This window comes from Vulpes vulpes, chromosome 8 (genome assembly GCF_048418805.1).
Source record: "Vulpes vulpes isolate BD-2025 chromosome 8, VulVul3, whole genome shotgun sequence".
Classification (NCBI taxonomy): domain Eukaryota; kingdom Metazoa; phylum Chordata; class Mammalia; order Carnivora; family Canidae; genus Vulpes; species Vulpes vulpes.
Genome location: NC_132787.1, coordinates 27,407,068 through 27,429,500, shown reverse-complemented (window position 1 = coordinate 27,429,500; position 22,433 = coordinate 27,407,068). Strand labels below are relative to the sequence as shown.

The following is a 22,433-nucleotide window of genomic DNA, read 5'->3' as shown; positions in this document are numbered from 1 at the left end:
TTGGTTTCCTGGTGCATATAAAAGTTATGTTTACACTATTAAGTTTGCATTATGTCTGAAAATTACATTATGAAATTATATATATTATATATTATGTCTGAAAAAATAATGTACAAAAAATGCTAACCATCATCTGGACTTTTAGTGAGTCACAATCACTAATCACAGATCACCATAACAAATGTAATAATAACGAAAAAGTTTGAAGTATTGTGAGAATTCCCAAAATGTGATAGACATGAAGTAGGCAACTGCTGTTGGAAAAACAGTGCCAATAGATTAACTCAGTACAGGATTACTACAAACCTTCGATTTGTAAAAAACATATTATCTGCGAAGCACAATATGGAGAGGTGCAATAAAACAAGCTATGACCATAATGTTTTTAAATGAAAGATATAACCTTTCCCACTGCATATGTATAACTGTATCATAAAATAAACAAGTCTTCTTAAATGTTTATTCAGTCATGTAAAGATTCTTTAATAGGGGCACCCGGTTGGCTCAGTGGTTGAGCATCTGCCTTTGGCTCAGGGTATGATTCCTGAGTTCTGGGATCAAGTCCCACATTGGGCTCCCTGTGGGGAGCCGACTTCTCCCTCTGCCTATGTTTCTGCCTCTCTCTCTGTGTCTCTCATGAATAAATAAATAAAATCTTTGAAATAAAAGAAGATTCTTCAATAAAACAACACCATAAAAATACCACTTTTCCTGTGGTACTATTTTTTATTAGTACCCATATAGCAATACTGTTAATTTTTTCCATATATGAATTTGCTATGAGTTCTCTATAATGTGCCTAGATTAGGATACAAAATAGTGGAGGTAGATAAATACTTATTCTTTGTGACCCACCTATCAGATGTAAAATGCAATAATCATATAGCAAAATCAACTTCCCTTTATTTATAAAATGTGAGAAGAAAGAACTGAAGTCAGGCTTGGGTGGTAGGAGGTGCCTTTAACTGTATGGTAATACTGTAGTAGCATTCACACACGTGTATACATGGTAGATAGTAGAAAGGGTATTATATTTGGATATTTCAACACCTGAAGATTTGAATTTCATGTCTTTTATTCACAAATGTTGCAGTAAAGAAAACACTGTTTTGCTACCAGACTATTAGAAAAAACATTTGTAGTATGGAAGTACATACATTTTCTCTTTTTCTCTTTTCTTTTAGCCATAATGAAAGGAAAGTGACCTGTAAACATCCAGTCACCGGACAGCCATCACAGGACAATTGTATTTTTGTAGTGAATGAACAGTAAGTAAAGAATTTCATGGAATGCCTTCATTTTAAATGGTGTTAGCGTTAAGATTGCTCTTATCCATATTTTTAATATATTACGATTTAACAGTTATCTTATCTGGATATTTGTAGTCCAGTGTAAGAGAAAGCCATCTATTTAGTGTAGGTGGCATAGGAACATGACTTAAAGCTTTCTTTCATGAAGAATGTAATCTTAGAAGCTGTTTTTGCAACAGTTAAAGCACAGATATAGTAAGCTCAAGAGTCTGAAATGTAAGGTCAGAGAAACTATAAACTTGGTCAAATTAGGAAACTAATTTGAACTCAGTTTTCTCATCCTTAAATCAGATAGTGGTAATTATCTTTTCTCAGGATTGTTGTAACCTTCAAATAAAATATGTATGAAAATGTTTTCTGGGCTATAAATCTGTTCACAAAAAAATAGTTCTTGATATCATTATTTTTTTCAGTATTAGAATAGCTAATCTTATAACTGAAGTTTCAGTTTTCCAGTTTGATGACCAAGTAGAATACCTGTAATAGTGCTTATTAAAATAACACGATTTTAACCTGTATTGTACTTAGGAGAAATGTTAATTTTATTTAAAGTAGTTAAACATGTTAAATTCTGACTCTAGAGCTTATTAAGCTCCAACTATCCAAATGAAAAAGTGAGACACCAGCATTGTTAACTCTAGGGAAGTTTCATTGTAAAGCAGTTAGCATATATGGCAAGTTTTAACATTGACATATTTTCAGGACTGTGGCAACTATGACATCTGAAGAAAAGAAGGAACGACCTATAAGCATGATAAATGAAGCTTCTAACTATAACATGACTTCAGATTATGCAGTGCATCCAATGAGCCCTGTAGGCAGAGTAAGTTGTTTTGCTTACTGTTAATTATTGATAACTGGCATAATTGGTAGCAGCTATTACTGTTACTTTTAATGGACTTAGAATTATAGAATAATCATTTCATTTTTATTACATGAACCTAATTACATTTGAGGTAATTAGCTTAAACAATGGCATAGAATATAAACTAATATTATATTTTAATAATTTAATGACTTTTTAAAAATATTGTAGAGTTCAGATTTTGAATAATTTTACAAATATAATGGCTATTTTTGTGGGAAAATGGCAATTTATTGTATCAACTGAAGTTTTAATGCAGTTTAATATAATGACATAAAAATCCCTCTTTTTGACTGTTACATATGCCTAGGTTGAACAGATTTTTTTTTTTTTTAAGATTCATTTATTTTAGAGAAAGGGAGGGTAGATAGGGGCAGAGAGAGAGAGGATCTCAAGCAGACTCTGCACTGAGCTTGGAGCCAGATAACCACAAGATCATGACTAGAGCTAAAATCAAAAGTCAGACACTTAATTGACTGAACCACCCAGACACCCCTGAGCAGACCATCTTTTAAAAAAATAAACGTAAAATCCCTTACTGCCAAAGGGAAACCATATGCCAGTGTGCTTGATGACTCTGACATATTTAGAATCCATTATGTAAGTGCCATAGTCATATGGAAATAAAGGTGGGTGGTTTTCCTTTATAATCAGAAAGAAAAATATTAATTGTTTAATATACGTGTCCTAGATTAGATTTTTGTGTCTATAAAAATCTATGGATATTCCTTCTTATACTTTAAGCCACAGTGTTAATATTTTAAATTTAGAATTTTAATATGAAAATTATATCAGACTCTTGGAAAATAGATTACTAAATCTGAATAAACAGTTGCCTTAAAGTTGCTTCTCAGTTCCTAAATTAATGGATAGCAAGAGAATCAAGGGATAATAAAAGAATAATCTCTATTTAATAAAAAATGATACAATAGAACAATTACAGTAAATTATGGTTATTGTAAATAAATTAATAATAGACAGTTATCTATTTTAACATTTTTTTAATTTTTTGTTTTAATGTTTTTTAAAATGAAATTTTGTAGATTACAAGTTAATGTAAATTTCCAAATACTGTAAATAATTTCTAATTCTTACATAACCTAAAATGCTAGTAGGATAACTGAGCATTAGAGTGCTTCACTAATATATTTTAATCAAAACCTAGAGAAATGAAAGATAAGTTGAGGCTGGCTAGTAAGTTATTGTCTGGAAGGAAAGTTGGATCTGTGCCTCAGACTTTACACTAAAAATTTTCCAAATGGATCAGGTGTTGAAATGTTTTCTGGCATGTTTTTTTGTTGTTGTTGTTGTTTTTTAAGATTTCATTTATTTATTAGAGAGAGAATGAGAGAGCACAAGCTGGGGAGCAGCGGAGGAAGAGGGAGAAGCAGGCTCCCCGCTGAGCAGGGAGCCCAGGTCGACACAGAGCTCAATCCCAGGACCCCAGGATCATGACCTGAGCCAAAGGCAGTAGATGCTTAGCTGACTGAGCCACCCATGCTTTCCTGGTGTTTAAATGTTAAAAGCAAAACTATAAAAGCACTACAAAAAACAACGGAAGACTTTTTAAAAACAAACTTAGAATGCAGATGGGCTTTCTAAATAAGACATAAAACCCACAAATCAAAGTAGAAAATAATAAGAGATTGAATCATACATAATTATCATGCATGCATGGTATCTACATTTCATATAACAAACAATAATACCTTTATAATTAAAGAAGTTCTATGAATCATTAATGAAAAGGCTTATTAAAAAAAAAACAAAAAAAGAAAAGGCTTATTACAGTGTAGTTTTTAAATGGGAAAATTATGTAAAATCACTTCCCAGAAAAGAAAATAGAATTTTACTGTTAAATATATGAAAACGATGTTCAAACTCATTCATAATATGAAAAATGCTAATTAAAATTTTAAAAGGACACCATTTTTCTCATATCTGATTTTGAAAAGTTAAAAAGTTTTCTTGCATAGCATATTGACTACCCTGTAAATAGTAATAAGCTCCAAGAAATAGTGGAACAGAAGTAGTGGAACGTATTTGTAGTTATTGACAAAGAAAATGACCTGTGACATATTATTTTAGATGAATAGATATACACATACACACAGTTGATGTTGGTTGCCTCACGAGATTGTTTGGGTGCTGGAGCCCAGGGTGAGAAATAGACAGGTCCTGGTATACCATTTGAGTTTTAGATCATGTTGAAGCATGTATCTGTTCAAAAGTAAGTTAGAATTTATCAACAAAACATGCTTTGGGGAAAATGTGGTTCATATTGGTTCTTAACATTCTATTATATACTAATACAAACTTCAAAAAACAAAATTTTAGTGAAATATGCTGGATTCTAGATAAGTCAAAAATTAGAAATATTTTGATATCACTTACCTTTATAGAGAACTCAAATTTAGCTTCTTTGTTTTTGTTCGTTACCACTACCACTCCTGCCAAAATAAATTTCATGGTAAACATAATAGTATTTCAAAAGATTATGTATCCTTATGTATACTTTTAAGAATACAGTAAACACCATCCATCTGGTATCATCTAAGTTCAGAGTTCCCATAAAGGAGAAAATGCTACAGAATATTAAACATATCCTTCCAGTCATGTAAACTTGATGTGATATGTTCTATATTTTATATCTGAGTATTTTTCTTGACACCTGACTTGACAGTTTACTTTCCCTAAGTAAAACAACACTATTAAATGCAGATACCAAGGGAAAAAATCCTACATTTCATTTATTCTTAAAGATTTGTTCATTTTTGCCCAAGGTTTATTCAATTTATATAGCAGGTAGGACAAAATACTGCCACACATTGTGCCGTTTTATTTTATTTTTAGAGATTTATTTATTTATTTATTTTGAGAGAGAGATGGCGAGAGAACAGGGGTGGGGCCAGAGGGAGGGAGGGAGAGAATCCTCAAGCAGACTCCTCACTGAGCAGGAAGCCTGATGCAGGGCTCGATCCAAGGACCCTGAGAACATGACCTGAGCTGAAATCAAAAGTCAGACACCTAAATGACGGGCTCTTGGTTTCAGCTCATATCAGGATCTCAGGGTCAAGGAATTGAGCCATGCTGAGCTCTGAGCTGGGCATGGTGTCTGTTTTCCTCTCTTTCCCCTCCCTGCCTCCCCCCGCCCCCACCGCCTCCCTCAGCTCCTCTGAACTCATGTGCACAGGCTGGTGCATGCTCTCTCTCTCTCTTTCTTAAAAAAAAAATTATATGTCCCAGTTTTAAAGGACAGATTGTAAAATTTGTGATTCTTTGTAATATCCTGGGGGAAAAAAATTCTTTGTGCAGAATTCTTACACTTGAAAGAATTAAGTCCTAAAAGGCAGTAGAATTGGTATAATTCACCTGAAAAGATTAAGTCTTACAAATTTCAGAGAAATCTGAAGAGATAAAATTATGCGGATGAAATATAAACACCTATTAATAACACATTTTCTGTTTTGCCTTTTTCTATTTAGACTTCACGGGCTTCAAAAAAAGTTCACAATTTTGGAAAGAGATCTAATTCAATTAAAAGGAATCCTAATGCACCTGTGGTCAGACGAGGTTGGCTTTATAAACAGGTATTTTTGTTTACTTTCTATTCAATGTGAAAGAAAGATGGAATAAAAAGAGACCTTTTCAGCTGAATGTACCTAGGACAATTATATAAAATGAGGAAGGTGTTATAGTCATCTAGATTCTTTTTATTACCACTGAGGACTGTTAGGGGAACAGTAAAGAAAGAAAAGGTAATGATTACTTAGAACGGAGATTGTGTATGTTTGTGTAAATCTAGGTATGTCTAGATTTGTTTTTTTTGTTTGTTTGTTTTTTTTTTTTTTTAGATTTGAAATTAAATATATGCTGTGTGAAAATGTTAGCAATAATATGCTAAAATTATCCAGGCAGAAATACTCTTTAAGTGGGGGGAAAAATCATGCATAGGTCTTGTTCATTTTTGTATTCCTATAAAAATCATTAAATATACAATTATATACCTCTCTGTTTAATGTACAGATAAATCTGATCATCGTTGAAATTTTTTAGATTTTTTTCAGATTTTTACTTTTAGGCTCTCAAGACTGCTGTCCTAAGCGTGCTGTTTCTTTTTCTTAACTCATCTGCTATTTGCTTAAGTACGGATCAATCTCAGACACCCTAATAAGAAGTTGGGGTGTATATTGTTCTATTGTTTGGCAAACCTGACAACTAAACTTTTTGGAGCCTTACCAGTACATTGGGAATTAGTAAGGATGTGTGTTCATTGGACTTTTTGACATCTATTTTTACTCCTCAGATGCTGTTTCTTTTTTACTTTCTGGTTTACACCTGGATTTCCAAGTTAAATGACCACTAGATAACTGAGACGATATACTCAGAATTCAAGACCTCTATCTTAGTTCTATCTCTGAGTCTACACATATATAGATGACACAAAGTGAGTTAAATATTAGGTCGCTGATGGTGCTAATTGTTCAAATATTGCTAATTGCTTTCAGATTACCTAATAATTATAGTCCTTAAAGTTCATAATGAAATTGTTATGAAAGATTAATTAAACATTGTTCCATCTGAAAGTTGGGGTGACAACTAAACACATATTGAAAGAGGGCCCTCTTAAAATCCAGAGAATTCCCAATCATTGAAGCAGATTAGTTTGGCCAGCGTGCACTGAGTTGATTTGAGTATATAACTTGAATACAACTCTTAATTTTCATTTTAAAATCGTCTGTATTTTGACTGACATTTAAACTTCTCCAAGCTGAAATTTTTTTTTAACTAGTCTTTCTAATAAGTCCAATTATGTTCAAATAGCTTAATGTAATATTGAGCCTAATAGAGGATATGGGACTTCCTTAAAATGACTTTTGTTCTTGTTTCTTGATTCCCTTGATTAATTTGTATTGGAAGAGTATAACCAGTTTCTCTACCTGAGTGTTTATACTAACACCTGTGTGACTTTCACAGAGTTTATTTGCAGTCACTTAAAAGTCTAAAGTTTTAAATTATCTGCATTAAAGAATATTATTGGGAAACTGAAAATACCATATGCCAATAAAAAGATCTTTTTCAATCCATGGTGTAATTGTCAACTTCAAGGACAGATCTTTTTAAGATTTTTACCTATATAAGTTCTAAAATTATATTTAGATGGTTACAACTAGAAATATATAAGAACTATTAATGCACATCCATACTGGCCTCTTTTTTGCCTTTGTGAGTGTGTTTCATTTTCTCTTACAATTTTGCTTTATTGCATGTGGAAAGGTAATTTTTATTAAAATTGTAATTTTGATTGAGCTTGGTGTTTTTATTAACGGAATTACTTAGAAAAAGCTGCCAAAGAGGCACTCTTTTTTTCAGGATGAGCAAAACCCAAACCGTATATGTAAGAAGAAAAAAGTGTTTGTGAAATGTATTTGTATACTCAGTTTCCTTTATTCACAGTCATTTTGAATCACAGTACCTATGGGATAATTTCAAATCACATATTATTCTTGTTGAAGGTTAACATATTTCTTAAATTTGGCTTACCAGAATATGCACAATGCTTGCTGCATGGTTATATTATCCTCATGTTAGCAGACGTGTGTTCAGAAGAGTAATTCCAAATTGCTTACAAATTTGAAACTGAATCAGATCGCTTCAACAGTGTTTCTTACATGACAGTATTATTCTTCAGAGACCTGTATAGTTGGAAATGTCTTAATGTTAATGTTACATAAGTTCTAGAAAACTGCCTCCATATTTTGGCTTTTTAGTTAGGTATTCTGTATAGAATATATAAAATATATCCTGTCTTAAAAGCTTATTTTAAAGAAATGCATCAGAAATTAATTTGAATTTTCTGAAATGAAAAAAAATCCTTTAATATGTTGATTTAATGTAGGACAGTACTGGCATGAAGCTATGGAAGAAACGCTGGTTCGTGCTTTCTGACCTTTGTCTCTTTTATTATAGAGGTGAGTTTACCATAAACTGTCTTAATGTGTTATTTCATAATTGCAACAGAATATGTTAGTAGATACTTTTTTTTTTAGTAGATACTTTCTTTAAACAAATACACATTACAATTCTTTTGGATATTTTATTATCAATAAACAGTATCAAAAAACCTTCTTTGCATCGATATGTAATACTGAGCAAGGGACGTATGTCTGAAGACAGTACAATGGTGCTTCAAGCAGATTAGTCTGGGTTTGGTCCAATTTTTATAGTTTGGTTGTGTTAATTTTATTTGTTGTATATAAATAGCATATGAATCTTCACTCTGTAATGTTATCCTTGAAATAGCGCCTAGTAGATAAAAGTCACTAGTTTGATGAGATTCTTTTTATGTGTCAGCTTTGTTAATAAATCCAGCTATTGATTCATTGAACACACAGCAAATGTCCTGAGAGTATCAGAGATGACTCTGATGTATTGGCAAAAAGTCTGAAGAAATGTACTTAATATGATTCCCCACCTTCCCTGACCCCCCCCCCCCTTTTTTTTAAGCAATGACAACCTCCCTGATACATGGAGAAAGTTATCGAAGGCAGGTATACCAGGCTGTTAATGTTGGTGGAGAGGAAATAAAGGTACTATCTTAGGTATGGAGTAATAGTCTTCATTTCTCCTATATAGATACCATAAACTCCTTTTTTAAATATGTTTTCTTGTTAGTAAGTTCTGGATTAATACAATTTTAAAACAAAGTCCAGGGAAGTCTCTCCTCTGTGCTATATGGAGCTGTTAGCTATTACACAGTTGGTAGCTAACAAAGAAAAGTCTTCATAGGCTGTGCTCTCCATAGAAATCTGCATTGACTGTAATATAAAATCATGAATCTGGACAGTAGCTCTTTCCTACTTTAAAGTCCAGTTGGAAACAGTCACTAAAGAATTAGATTGTCAAAGCATGTTTAATAATTTATAACTCTTCTAGATAAGTATATCACAAGATATAACAGGATTTTAGAACCAATTAACAATTTTAAAATTTACTTTGTGATTATACAAAAAAAAATATAATGAAGTTCTGTGGTCATCTATCAAAGCAATATAATTCATATTAACCTTCAAATTTGAAGTTACTAGAATTGTAATCATCTATTTTTCCTTCACTGCAAACTGTGGTTGACAAGCATTGCTGAGTGAGAATTAACCAAATCTATAAAATTTCATTTTGTCATAGAAATATGGACCAGGCAGCAATTGTGGTATTATCTTTAGTTTAAGCGCCAGCTATACTCTACAATTTTCCTTAAAGATGTTCCCACTCTTTCAGAATGTCAGGAGTTATATATAACTCAGGCATCATTTATTTCTAAGCTTATAGTTCGTACTTCCCTCTTTTGTAGTCTATTTATAGTCTGTTTAGAGCTTTATTTTTTTTAAAAAATATTTTATTTATTCATGACAGAGAGAGAGAGAGAGAGAGGCAGAGACACAGGCAGAGGGAGAAGCAGGCTCCATTCAGGGAGCCCGATGTAGGACTCAATCCCGGGTCTCCAGGATCACACCCTGGGCCGAAGGTGGCGCTAAACCACTAAGCCACTTGGGCTGCCCCTATTTAGAGCTTTAAATGAGAACAAGAAAATGTTTATTACTACTTCTCATGTAAAATTCCTTAATGTTAATTTACAATAAAAAGAACGCTGAATTCCTTGTAATTTTCTGTTGTCACTCATGGAAAGGTGCTGCTTACCACCTTTATTAAAATAGAAAAACTTTTAACCTAATTTTTAAAATGTAAATATTGAGTTCAGAAGCCATGTTGAATATGAGGTTCCATTTTATTATTAACCGTATCCTTTTTACACATCATATCTTTATTTATTTTAGTATAGTTTACCAGACAGGAGCAATGTAAAAAAAAAGAAGAAAATATAAAAAGGAAAGAAATATAATTTAACTCACTTCTGTACTTCAAATGGTTGGAAATGAGTGTATGATACTATACACTTTCACTATATTATCAGCAGGAAATGCCAGATTTGAAATAAAAACTACAAGATTTTAGTGAGATAATCATAATACTTGGCAATTTTTTGAGCATTTACTATACGATGACCATGTAACATAGAAGATCTATTTCATCTCTTCCTTATAGCCACTTGACAAGGTAGGAAATCTGTTCATACAAGACAGTGAGGTCATATTGCTTGCGTGAAGTCTCACAACTAGCAAGTGTCAGAGGCAGGATTTATTTATACCTAGGCACTTCTCTTAACCACAGGCCTTTCTCCTTATACAGATCTCTTCTCTTATATGCTGAATACGGGAGCACCATTCATTTCTTCTGTATCTTTCCAAGTGTCTATTATACTGACATACACAGTGCACTGTCAGAAGTTTTTGAAAAATCAGTCCACAATTCACAGATATGGAAAGACAGAAAATAAGTAATTTGCTATTTTTTACAATAGGTTAGCAGCCAATACCAGATGGAAGCTCAAGTTCCCACTGTTCTTTGCAAAGGAGTAGGCATATTATGACAGAACACTTAGATTGCTCTATTTCTTAGTCAGTCTACTGACAAAACTTATCATGGGACTTAATTTATTCAACAAATATTTATTGAGCAGGACCTGCTTCATTCCAGGTACTGTCAAAACAGTGAAAGAAAACTCTCATGAAGCTTACATTCTAGAGAAGTCAGACAGTAAATAAATTCAAATAAATAAACAATACTATGATAAGAGCTCTTAGGGGGAAAAAAAGGTCATCATATGAAAGACATAAGAGAAAAGACATCTTTGGATCAGTTCTTTGAGCAGATGTTTTAGATAGCAAGATCTAAATGATGAAGAGTCAGAGTGAATATAGTACTGTAGGCAGGGGGAGCAATAGTGCAAAGGCTCTAAGGAAAGTGGAACTTTGGAAGAGCGGAAGGAAACCAGTGCACTCTGCTGGAGGACTAGCAGTAGGGACAGAGGTGGCAGGAATGAAAGATTGCACCAATGTCAGACTCTATAGAATTTCAGTTCTACTGAAAATACTGTAAGGGGAAAATTGGATGTTTTTCAGTATAAGAATGATTTGCTTTGATTTACATTGTGGAAAGCTCACTCATGCTGCTCTTGGAAAATGAATTATGAGGAGGGAAGGAAGGAAGCAGAGACTAGTTAGGAGTTATTAGATAGAAATGAGGATGGCTCAGACTAGGTGGTAGATAGCAGTGAGCACTTTTGATGCACCAGATATATTATTAGGTAGTAGGATACAGTAATGAACAATATAAACTCTTCTCTTCATGGAACTCACAGATTAGCTAAAGGACTCTAAGAAAGAATGTCATAGTATTCAGTTATGTTGAATGAGTGTTGACCAGGTGTACAAGGAAAGATTTAGGAAAGAAGGATGATCTAGACAATGGACTTAGTATGCTCAAAGCATGAGTGAGCATGGCATATTTGTAAAGTTAACACGTGAGGCTTATGTTGCTAGAATGAAGGTTATGTCTGCAGACATATCAGGAGTAAAGGCTATAAAAAGTAGTTTGAGGCACAAAAGGCATTTGTTTCCATCCTGATGAGTTTTAACTCTGTCTTAAATGTAAAAATAATGTTAGGATCAAATGCACGTTTTAGAAAAATCACCCTAACTCTTGAACTAGAAGCCAGGGGGCCAGTTAACAAAGTATTGAAGTATTCTGGGTAATGATAATTAGTGATAATATTCCAGTCTGTAAGTTATGTACCCAGCTGGAATTATATGTGTTTATGTCTTTTGCCCAAACGTCTGTAAAGCTGAAGTAGAAATGGGGAGTCTAAAATGTTATTTGAATCCAGTCCATATTGAGATTCTTAGGGTTCTTGTCCCAGATTGTGTTCCCCAGGATGGGAGCTCTATGATGGAAATTAATAAGCAAGAGGCTTATTGCGGAGTGTTTGTGGGACCATTGCCTGTGGCAGGGAAAGGAAGGAGCTAGGTTGGGACAGATGGAGTTGAACTGCCGTCCAGTCTAAGAAAAGGCCCAGCTGACCCCCCTGGAGAGTTCATTCATTCTGCACATAATCAGTACCCACCTTTTGCTTGTCAGTGTATAAAACCCTTTGGGTGAAACAGTTACTTAGGTAAGGCTTTACAAACTAAACAGAAGAATGTCGTGATTAGAAACATTTGAAGAATCTAGTGAAGAACTCTTAGAACTCAAGCTCTTCATTTGACAGAAGATGAAGAATTTTGTATATGCAGTGCCCTTAGTTTTATATAATAAGAGCAGTATTTATCGAACACTTCAAATGGGCTTAGTGAATTATTGAGGTCCTTATATCTGTTAGCTCTTTTAACCCTCATCACAGTCCTTTGCAGTAAGTCCTGTTTTCCTCAGTTTTATAGTTGATGAACTGAGGTACTCAGGATCGACCTTGCCAAGGTCTCATAGCTGCTTAGTGTCTGTCTGGGAAACCATTCAGGGTGATCCAGTGAAATCACCCTATGCCAGCGTGTACCTGTGCATTTTCTAAAATAACTTCAGGAAAAGTCACCATTTCCAATAATGCAATGTAAGAGAATGTATTATTTGATGAAAATGATTTTTTAATAAAGAGGACTTCATGAGCTGTTTCTGATTATATGCTTTATATAAACAAAGTTGGATTTAAAATTAGAATGTGACTCCTTCTTTTAAATTGTCATATTCTGGGACACCTGGATGGCTCAGCGGTTGAGCATCTGCCTTCAGCTCAGGACGTGATCCTGAGTCTGGGGATTGAGTCCCACATCGGGCTCCCTGTGGGAGCCTGCTTCTCCTTCTGCCTCTGTCTCTGCCTTTCTCTCTGTGTCTCTCATGAATAAATAAATAAAATCTTAAAAAAAACATTGTCATATACTCTATAACTGATGACTACTTCTACCTTTTTTAATATTTTAGACAAAATCTGCACTTGTGTTCATTCTAACTTGTATTAGTGAACTGTGAGCACAGTATATAGTAGGAGCAGAATTTTGTTGCATAATGAGAAAAACTTCTAGAAATAACCTCTATCTAATGCAACTTACTTTCTTTTGATAGTTTCACTATATATTTTAGAAATGAGGGGAAAATAAATAAATTTAACAAGTTTATGATAAAAAATTTTTAAAATAGCAAGCATAATAAAAGAATTATTTCTCATTTATGATTTTTCTCATTGCTGAGTTCATCAGCCTAATGCACAGCTTTATTAACTTGTCTTATGGGTTTCTAACAATGAACTATGTATTTCAAGTTTCATAAGCATCTCTGCCCCCAAGCAGCAAGTTAATAATGTGAATCTATAGTGTGTCAAGATGGATGTTTTGTCATTTTCCTGGGTGTGTTTTATCTGCTTGCTTTGTAGGCCTGTAATTTTTTTCCCATAACTTTGTTATGTATCAGAATGACTGGTAAAAGGTAACTGTGATTATGTGTTTTAAAAATCATATAATTTGGGGCAGCTGGGTAGCTCAGTGGTTGAGCATCCGCCTCTGGCTCAGGTCTTGATCCCAGGGTTCAAGTCCTGCCTCAGGCTCACTGCGGGGAGCCTGCTTCTCCCTCTGCCTATGTCTCTGCCTCTCTGTGTGTGTCTCTCATGAATAACTAAACAAAATCTTTAAAAAATTAAAAATTTTTAATCCTATAAGTTTTACAGAGCAGTTTAAAATGTATGTTTATTCACATCTTTTTTTAGCATCTACTACTCTCATTCTAAATGTCTTCATAGAATTGACAGTCTAGCAGGGGAGAGACTTGATAAATAATAAAACTTATAGCGTATATGTCAGAGGTATTGAGGGGGCAGTAAAGTTCCAAAAAAGAGAAATGAGGGCTCTGTGATGGGTTAGGATGGGAAGCAGTTAAAAATACAGAGGTTAAGGTAGGCTTTATAAAATGAGACATTTGAAGCAGACTAGAGGGCGTGAGCAAGTGAACTTAAGCATTTGTCTTGGCCTGAAATGGTTGGGCATTTAACTCCTACTAGAAATGTGAGTGGATTGATTTTGTAAGGTTTCTATGTTGTTACTTATATGCTAATACATTTTCAGTGAATCACATGTCAGGATTTTGTAGAGTGTGGTATGTATGCCAAACAAATATAAGCTGTTTTTATGTCTAATTGACATTTTTCTGATGTGTGAGAGAACCATTTCTGATTTGCAAAGGATAGAGAAGCTTATTGAAAATGAAAAAATATATATGCTGGTGCTATTTAGTATTTCTTTTAAAACCTTGTAAAGAACTATCTAAACAACACATGAGTACAGTTCTTTATATGAGAAGAAACTTTTGATTTGGTCAAAATACATTTTGAGAAAATTTATTCTGCTTCATGACAACATTTAGAATTCTAATCAGATGTTCAATTATCTCTTAGATGAGAAAGAAGAGGGTATCCTGGGAAGCATACTATTACCTAGTTTTCAGATAGCTATGCTTACCTCTGAAGATCACATAAATCGCAAATATGCTTTTAAGGTAAGGAAATAGTCATACTTTTTTTAATTCTGTATTTGAATCTTGCACTAATGTAAAAAATGGATATTGACCCATACATAGATTATTATAAAAACGTATTTTATCAATGGGCATATTTATATTTAATATATATTAGTTAATAGTCTTAAGATTGAATAGAATATCCCATTTAATTAGGAAATATATCTGAAGGCCAAATGTCTTTATGTCTATACTTCAAATAAAGCAAATATGTGAAAATGCTAGTAACTGGTAAATGTAGCATGGGTGTTCTGGTGATTACTGTACAATTCTTTAAAGATTATTATGGGGATCCCTGGGTGGCGCAGCGGTTTGGCGCCTGCCTTTGGCCCAGGGCGCGATCCTGGAGACCCGGGATCGAATCCCACATCAGGCTCCCGGCGCATGGAGCCTGCTTCTCCCTCCGCCTGTGTCTCTGCCTCTCTCTCTCCCTCTCTCTGTGACTATCATAAATAAATAAAAAATTAAAAAAAAAAATTAAAAAAAAAAAAAATAAATAAAGATTATTATGCAGGTTTGAATTTTTTCACAATAAATTTGAAGGAAGAGTACTGTAAGAGACAACAACTGTGGTTTTTAACATGCACACTTAACGATCATAGAGAATATTTGCAGAGATGTTCTTGGGTCTAAGTACATCATGAATATCAGGTACTTTTTGAGATAATATTGACATTGAGACGTTAAAACTGTTATTAAATCCAAGCAGACCTGAGGGCCCCCCCATCCTCTGACTAACAATACTCACCTGCTTCTGATACACTGGTGAAAGGCTACTTTGATGATAACTTGGTTATTTTTGTTTTCAAAAACCTTACTGCATTCTTTATGACTGTGGCTAAAATAAATTTCAGAGGTTACCTATTTTTTAAGTTAGTTTTAAATTAAGAACTCTGAAGGGGTTGGTGTAAAATTTTGTTTGAAGGGAAAGTAAGGGTAACACATGCTGTAATTTAACAGTGAAAATGTTTACACCACTATAAAATTGACTCTGCTTTTAGTTCCCTTCCACTTTTTAAAAAAATACTCAGGACTAAAAAATAAAATAAAATAAAATAAAATACTCAGGACTGCAGCTGATTTACAACTTTTGCTAATTAACAAGTTGCATTATTAGTTATGGAGAAGAAAACAGCAGTTATAGTGGTGGTGGGAGTGATGGATGGCCTCAATGAGAAGGTGATGTCTGAACAGACACTGTGGATAAGGGAATGGCATGGAATTTCAACAGGTTTTATTAACAGTGTGAACCAGAGAAACAGAATTAAGCATTTTAAGATGCTATAACAAAATTTAATACTGATAACTTAAAACAATAACTTGATAACAATTACTTTCACATGTAAAACTATATGATACTGTTATTTGATCATGATTTCAATCTTTTTGTCTGTCTACTCGTTAATTTGGCAAAAGTTTATTGAATTTGTGCTCTTCATAGGACATTTTGCTGGGTTCTTAGACTTTTAAATATTAGAGTGTTGAAGTCAGTAACAGTGATCATGCATGTTAAGCATATTTTCTCTGTAATTATTTGGCTTGCTGCTAATTTTATTTTATCTATAATAAGAATAGTAATTTCTCTCTCAAATTTTCTCTTTTGCAATATTTCCTCCAAATTTATGAGCTGCTTTTGACATTTGAGGCTACTACTTATACAATGGTGAGTAGAAACTTCATGGACGATTGTAAACCTAAAGTTAGGTAGCAGACTTGATCATCATCTAGTAAGTATTTCCATTTGACAGCTGGCAAGCAGGGGTGTGCCTTGTTAGCAAAGGACTCATGGCTGTACCTTGATCTTCTTAGGACTTAGACCCATGTTCCTTCCTTAATCACAAATATGGACAGTGGTCTTTTCATTCATTTCTCCAAAACCTGATTCAGGCAGTCCAGGGACACTGTGGTGGCTTTAATCATTTTAACAATATACAGCATTTGAGCCGTTTCTTCTAAAGTGTTTCCATGGATAGTTTTATATCTCTAGCAGGGTCTGGTTATGTAGTTATTTAGATCACAGTGTTCATTGAATTGACTTCTGTCTTGATTCTTTCTGAAAAAAATTTTGAAAAAGCTAATTTGACATTGTAAATAAAGCAGATAATCAAGATTTCAGAGTAGAGTGTGTGGCTCCAAATTTATTCCTCTCTTTTTATATTTAGCAGATTTACTCTTTCCTTTACCTCATTGTTTTGTTTTTTGTTTTTTATTTTTATTTATGATAGTCACACAGAGAGAGAGAGAGAGGCAGAGGGAGAAGCAGGCTCCATGCACCAGGAGCCCGACGTGGGATTTATCCCAGGTCTCCAGGATCACGCCCTGGGCCAAAGGCAGGCGCCAAACCGCTGCGCCACCCAGGGATCCCCCCTTTACCTCATTGTATGCCAAAATAGCTTTTGTTTTTCCTTGTCTTTTAGTGCATGATAGGAAACTGTCACCAACATTTTTATGTGGAAATTAATGTTTCCTCCACAGAATTCTCTACCTTGGCCTTTTTTTCTACTTTGATGTAGCTCCTACTGCTGTTCTCCTTTGCCCTGTCAGCCCACTCGTTAAGCTGAGCTCTTGGTGCTCACACCTTGGATAGCAGTCCCTCACTGGCGCCTTTATTTCATTTTTCTTCCTTTCCTCAAGAACAGAAGCAGATTGAACTATTATAAGGATAAAAGCCCATTTACCACTCACACAGGCCTTATTCAAACCCAGAATATTTACATTTTAACTCTGAAACTTGAGATGAAAAGCTAAGGGAAGGAGATCCCTGGGTGGCTCAGCGGTTTAGCGCCTGCCTTTGGCGCAGAGCGTGATCCTGGAGTCCCGGGATCGATTCCCACATCGGGTTCCCTGAATGGAGCCTGCTTCTCCCTCTGACTGTGTCTCTGCCTCACTCTGTGTGTGTGTGTGTGTGTGTGTGTGTGTGTGTGTGTGTGTCTCTTATGAATAAATAAATTAAATCTTTAAAAAAAAAAGCTAAGGGAAAATACCATTTTGGGTCATTTATTAATCTTTTATTTCTGTGTGTAGATGTCTATGAGGATTAAATAAAATGCTGTAACAGCAACTCCTTTTGAAGACTAAAGAAATTGTTAACACAAAGGGAAAATGTCTGACATGTACAGTTCTATTAATTTTGTCACTGGTTGCTGTGGAACATTCTTTTTTTTTTAATTGAAGTATAGTTGACATACAGTTAGTGTCAAGTGTGTATCATAGTGATTTGATATCTTTATATATTATGAAATGATCTGCACAATAAGTCTAGTTATCTGTAATAACTATAAAGTTATTACAGTATTATTGACTATATTCCCTATGCTATATAATATATCTCTATGATTTAGTTATGTTATAACTGAAAGTTTGTACCTTTTAATCCTCTTTACCTTTTTTGCCTACCCTCCAATTCCTCCACACCTTATAATAAAAAGTTTGTTCCCTGTATCTTTGAGTTTATTCCTGTTTTATTTAGTTTGTTTTGTTTGTTTTTTAGGTTCCACATAAAAGTATAGTCATACAGTATTTGTCTTTCTCTGTCAGACTTCTAACACTGGCATACTACCCTCCAGGTCTTCCCCTGTCATTGCAAGATTGTATATATTTATGACTGAGTAGTATTCCAGTGTGTGTGTCTACCACATATCTGCTTCATCCACTCATCTATCAGTGGACACTTAGGTTGCTTCCATATCTTGACTATGATAAATAATGCTGCAATGGGGGTGCATATATCTCTTTGTTTTTTGTTTTGCTTTGTTTTGTCTTTAACTATTTATCTGTTTGAGAGAGTGTGTGTGCACACATATACAAGCAGGGGCAGAGGGAAAAGGGAGAGAAAGAATCCCAAGCAGGCTCCATACCCAGCATGGTGCTAAACACAAGGCTGGATCCCTGACCCTGAGATCACAACCCAAGCCAAAACCAAGAGTCCGATGCTTAACTGACTGAGCCACCTATGCATATGTCTCTTTGAATTGGTGTTTTCTTCTATGAGTAAGAAGTGGATGATTTGCTGAATTGTGTGATAGTTGTTTTTATGGAACATTCTTGAATAAAGAAGTGTGAATTGTAGCAAATGGAAATTGCTAGGGATGTGTACATGGAAGTGTGGTGAGGAAGCATGACAAGGTACTTCATTTCTTACCTCCTTTCCTTCCTATATACGTTTTTCCTCCCTCCTTTTAATTTTTAAAGGGAAATGGCAATGTTGGGGAGGACATTTTAATATTTCTATTTTTTCAAGATTGAATTATATTTTAAGTCACTCACTTCTGTAACTGTATATAAGACAAGTCAGTTTTCTTTGAAAGTTGATAGGAATGATCTATGTAGGGAACCACTTAACTGTCTTTCTTTTTCTTTTACAGATCCTGTGTGTGTCTGTTTACAATGATCCTGTTGTTTTCAATCAGGCAGCTCATCCAAACATGAGGACCTATTATTTCTGCACTGATACAGGAAAGGAGATGGAATTGTGGATGAAAGCCATGTTAGATGCTGCCCTAGTACAGACAGAACCTGTGAAAAGGTAAAGGCTTGTAGGGAAAATAATGGTGATTTCCACTTACATTTTATTCCATGGCCTGCAAGTGTATATCGTTATCATAGTACATATCATTTTATTAGTCATGATATGAAATCATTTCTTCCTCAGAAAGCAAGGATTAATTCGTGTTCTGTATAAATTAATACACCTTTAGTTAATTTGAGATACCACTTGCATTTTTATTCCACATTTCCTCTTTATTCATTTTCACCTATCAGTGTACTGAGGTGAATCCAGAATCCTAACATTCAAACTGAATATTCTTTCTTCTTACAGAATTACCTTTAATTTCCGGTAAGTACATTTTTAATTGTTTCTTAAACCTACACAAGATCGTGTTTTAAGGCATAAATCTTAGAAGAGAATTTATATTCATGAAGTTAGTTTTATTGTGCTTTTATGTTATGTTGTATGTTTTTGGAGTATAATAAATAGAAATAAAAAAATTTAATGGGTTTCATTTCTTCAGCATTTCCTGGTTAATTCTGATGGTTTTACAGTGAATGTCTCCAGAAAATAACTCATCAGGCATTTAGATTATTTCTAAATATGTCTGTGACTTGATGAATTCTACTTTCTTCTGAAACTTCAGTACTCCGATTCCTTGATAATGTGCTATTAAAATTGATCTGTGATTTCTTTTTCTCGGCTTGAACATCTGAATCATTTTAATAATCAACTATATTAGGAACTAGTGAAAGGAAATCTGTTTATAAAACTACTTAAATAGCAGCTGAATAATGTGCTTTAAAAAGATTATATTCTGGCATGCGTGGGTGGCTCAGCAGTTAAGCGTCTGTCTCTGGCTCAGGGCAAGAGTCCCACATCAGGCTCTCCCTCTGCCTGTGCTTCTCCCTCTGCCTGTATCTCTGCCGCACTCTGTCTCTCTGTCTCTCATGAATAAATAAATAAAATCTTTTTTGAAAAAAAGTAAAGAATTGTATTCCTGTAATTTGAAGAAAGATCTGTGACCCACTTAAGTTCTTTTCCAGTCAGCAGCAGTTAAGCATACATCTTATACAAGGAAGATGCTTGCTTGCAGGTCTGGTAGTTTTTTCCTCTCCTCTCAGGGAATTAGGGGACTGTTACAATATAAATCTTTAGTTTTGGTCGATTACTGTACCTATTAAGTCTTGATTTGTTGGTTAAAAGACTGAAGTTGATGCTATGTAAATATATTTGTGTTTAATTTTTTTCAGTATCAAATCCAAATCAACTTAACCCATCACTAGTCATTACAGCTAGGAAAAAGCAAGGAGAGAAAAGAAAGACCCAGATTAAACACTAGGACACCTATTTAAAAAAGAAAGAGAGGGGGAGAGAGAGAGAGAGAGAGAAAGAAAGAAAAGAAAGAAAGAAAAAGAAAGAAAGAAAGAGAAAGAAAGAAACCTCAACCATTTGCATATTCCAAGTTGAAAGCTAATTTGCTTTTGGAATTTCATGTGTGAAGATTATCCAAGTTGGGGTTCCCTGGCTGGCTGAGTCAGCAGAGCATTGGAATCTTGATCTCAGGGTCATGAGTTTGAGCCCCATGTATGGGTGTAGAGTTTACTTTTTAAAAAAAAATTACATAAATAATAATAAAAAAAAAATTAAAAAAAGGGATCCCTGGGTGGCGCAGCGGTTTGGCGCCTGCCTTTGGCTCAGGGCGCGATCCTGGAGACCCGGGATCGAACCCCACATCGGGCTCCCGGTGCATGGAGCCTGCTTCTCCCTCTGCCTGTGTCTCTGCCTCTCTCTCTCTCTCTCTGTGACTCTCGTAAATAAATAATAAAAAAAAAAAAAAAATTAAAAAAAAATTACCCAAATGGACGTAAAGACAAAATGATTAGCACTTACAGGTAGGGAAAATGTGTGGGTGAAAACAGTTAATTAAAAACCTTAAGATAATTTTAACCTTAGAGAAAAATTTTCAAGAAACTCTTTAGAATAAGGAAATCAGTATCATAATTTAAATATTTGATTTTGAGATAATCTCATATTGTATGTTCTTATCTGAAATTCTGAGAATTTCAAGTTTTATTTTTTCTTATATTTTTCACTCTAAAAACTGATAATTACTCATTTCAAGTGATAAAAATAATAGTATTTTGGTTGGATTTCTGACAGCCTATTAGTTGAGTATGTGCCTGTAACAATTTTTAGCAGGTTTTGTTGATATGATTACTCAGCCAGAAATTATTGAAGGCCACCCATGTGCCCAGCCTGATGTCAGTCACAATTATCCTGTAGAAATTGTCTTTTCTTCTACTTCTTGCTGTTGGCATTTTTGGTCTCTCTTAATATTTCAGACTGAAGGAACCTAATTATTATAATATTTTATATGTATAGGGAGGTTTTATTTGCTTAGTTTTAAGCAAACACTCTCTTAAACACTCTTAAAACTTAGTTTTAAGCAAATACTCTTCCCTGTATGGCCAGAATACTTACAAATATTTATCAGGGCATATCACCTACAAGATAAAGCATATAGGTTTTAACTTGATAGTTCGTTTCTCCTAAATTCATTTATTCCCATTTGAAAAGTCAGTATATATGTCTTTTAAATTTTATTTCATTTCTTAAATGAGTCTTTGGAAAAATGAAGATGAAAGGGCAGTGCTGTTCTAATTTAAAATAGTAGCTCTAGATTAACTAGAGGTAACTAAGTTTAAAAATTTTGGGCAAAGAAAAAAATTGGGGGCAGAAGTCTATCTATAGCTGTATATGTGTGGGTTATGTATTTCTTGCTCATCACTAACACTGGCAGCAGTACCATATGAGGATCCAGTTGGAGCATCATTATATATTGAAATGTGGAAGATTGGCTAGTTCCTAAAAGGCCTCCCTACAAGGCATGATCTCGGCAATTTCATGCAGGTTCAGATATTCAGCTTGGTCATGTCAGAGTCTGGAAGTGATTGGTCTCAGAGAAGCTGATTCTCATCAAAAAGACCTAGATATAACAACTGGAATGGTGAGCAATAAAACTGTCTGGTGGCCCAAACACGTACTGTAAAGAAGCACATTCTTCCAGCGGGGAGATCGGTGCGAAATGCCAGATTTTAATCCAAAATTGCTTAATACGATAGAATGATAATAGTAATAAAGTCTTGGGCAGCCATTGATATACTCTTCTGATCCTCACAGTCCTATAACCCTGGTGCTACACTTATCCCCATCTACCAAAGAGGAGATTGAGGCACAATAAATTTCCACACCTTGTCCAAAGACACAGCTGGTAAGAGGTAGAGCTGCAGGCTGAACACAGAAAGTCTGGCTG

General features: G+C 34.3%; 1 protein-coding gene across 50 annotated transcripts in view; it reads left to right on the top strand.

Annotated features, from left to right (window-relative positions):
* Positions 1 to 22,433, top strand: part of PLEKHA5 (pleckstrin homology domain containing A5) — a 241,574-nt gene that overhangs the window by 137,024 nt on the left and 82,117 nt on the right. For 33 of the 50 annotated variants that reach the window (XR_012002940.1, XR_012002942.1, XR_012002939.1 and 30 more), the window contains 6 exons: positions 1,185 to 1,268; positions 2,013 to 2,133; positions 5,661 to 5,765; positions 8,075 to 8,147; positions 14,507 to 14,607; positions 19,038 to 19,153. Coding sequence is in view for 43 of the 50 variants with exons in the window: in XM_072765935.1 (XP_072622036.1) it covers positions 1,185 to 1,268; positions 2,013 to 2,133; positions 5,661 to 5,765; positions 8,075 to 8,147; positions 14,507 to 14,607; positions 19,038 to 19,153 (600 nt within the window). In the remaining 7 variants the exon portion in view is untranslated. Of the gene's footprint in view, positions 1 to 1,184; positions 1,269 to 2,012; positions 2,134 to 5,660; positions 5,766 to 8,074; positions 8,148 to 14,506; positions 14,608 to 19,037; positions 19,154 to 19,447; positions 19,466 to 22,433 lie in introns of all 50 variants that reach the window. The other 17 variants (XM_072765921.1, XM_072765912.1, XM_072765896.1 and 14 more) reach the window with 1 other exon arrangement.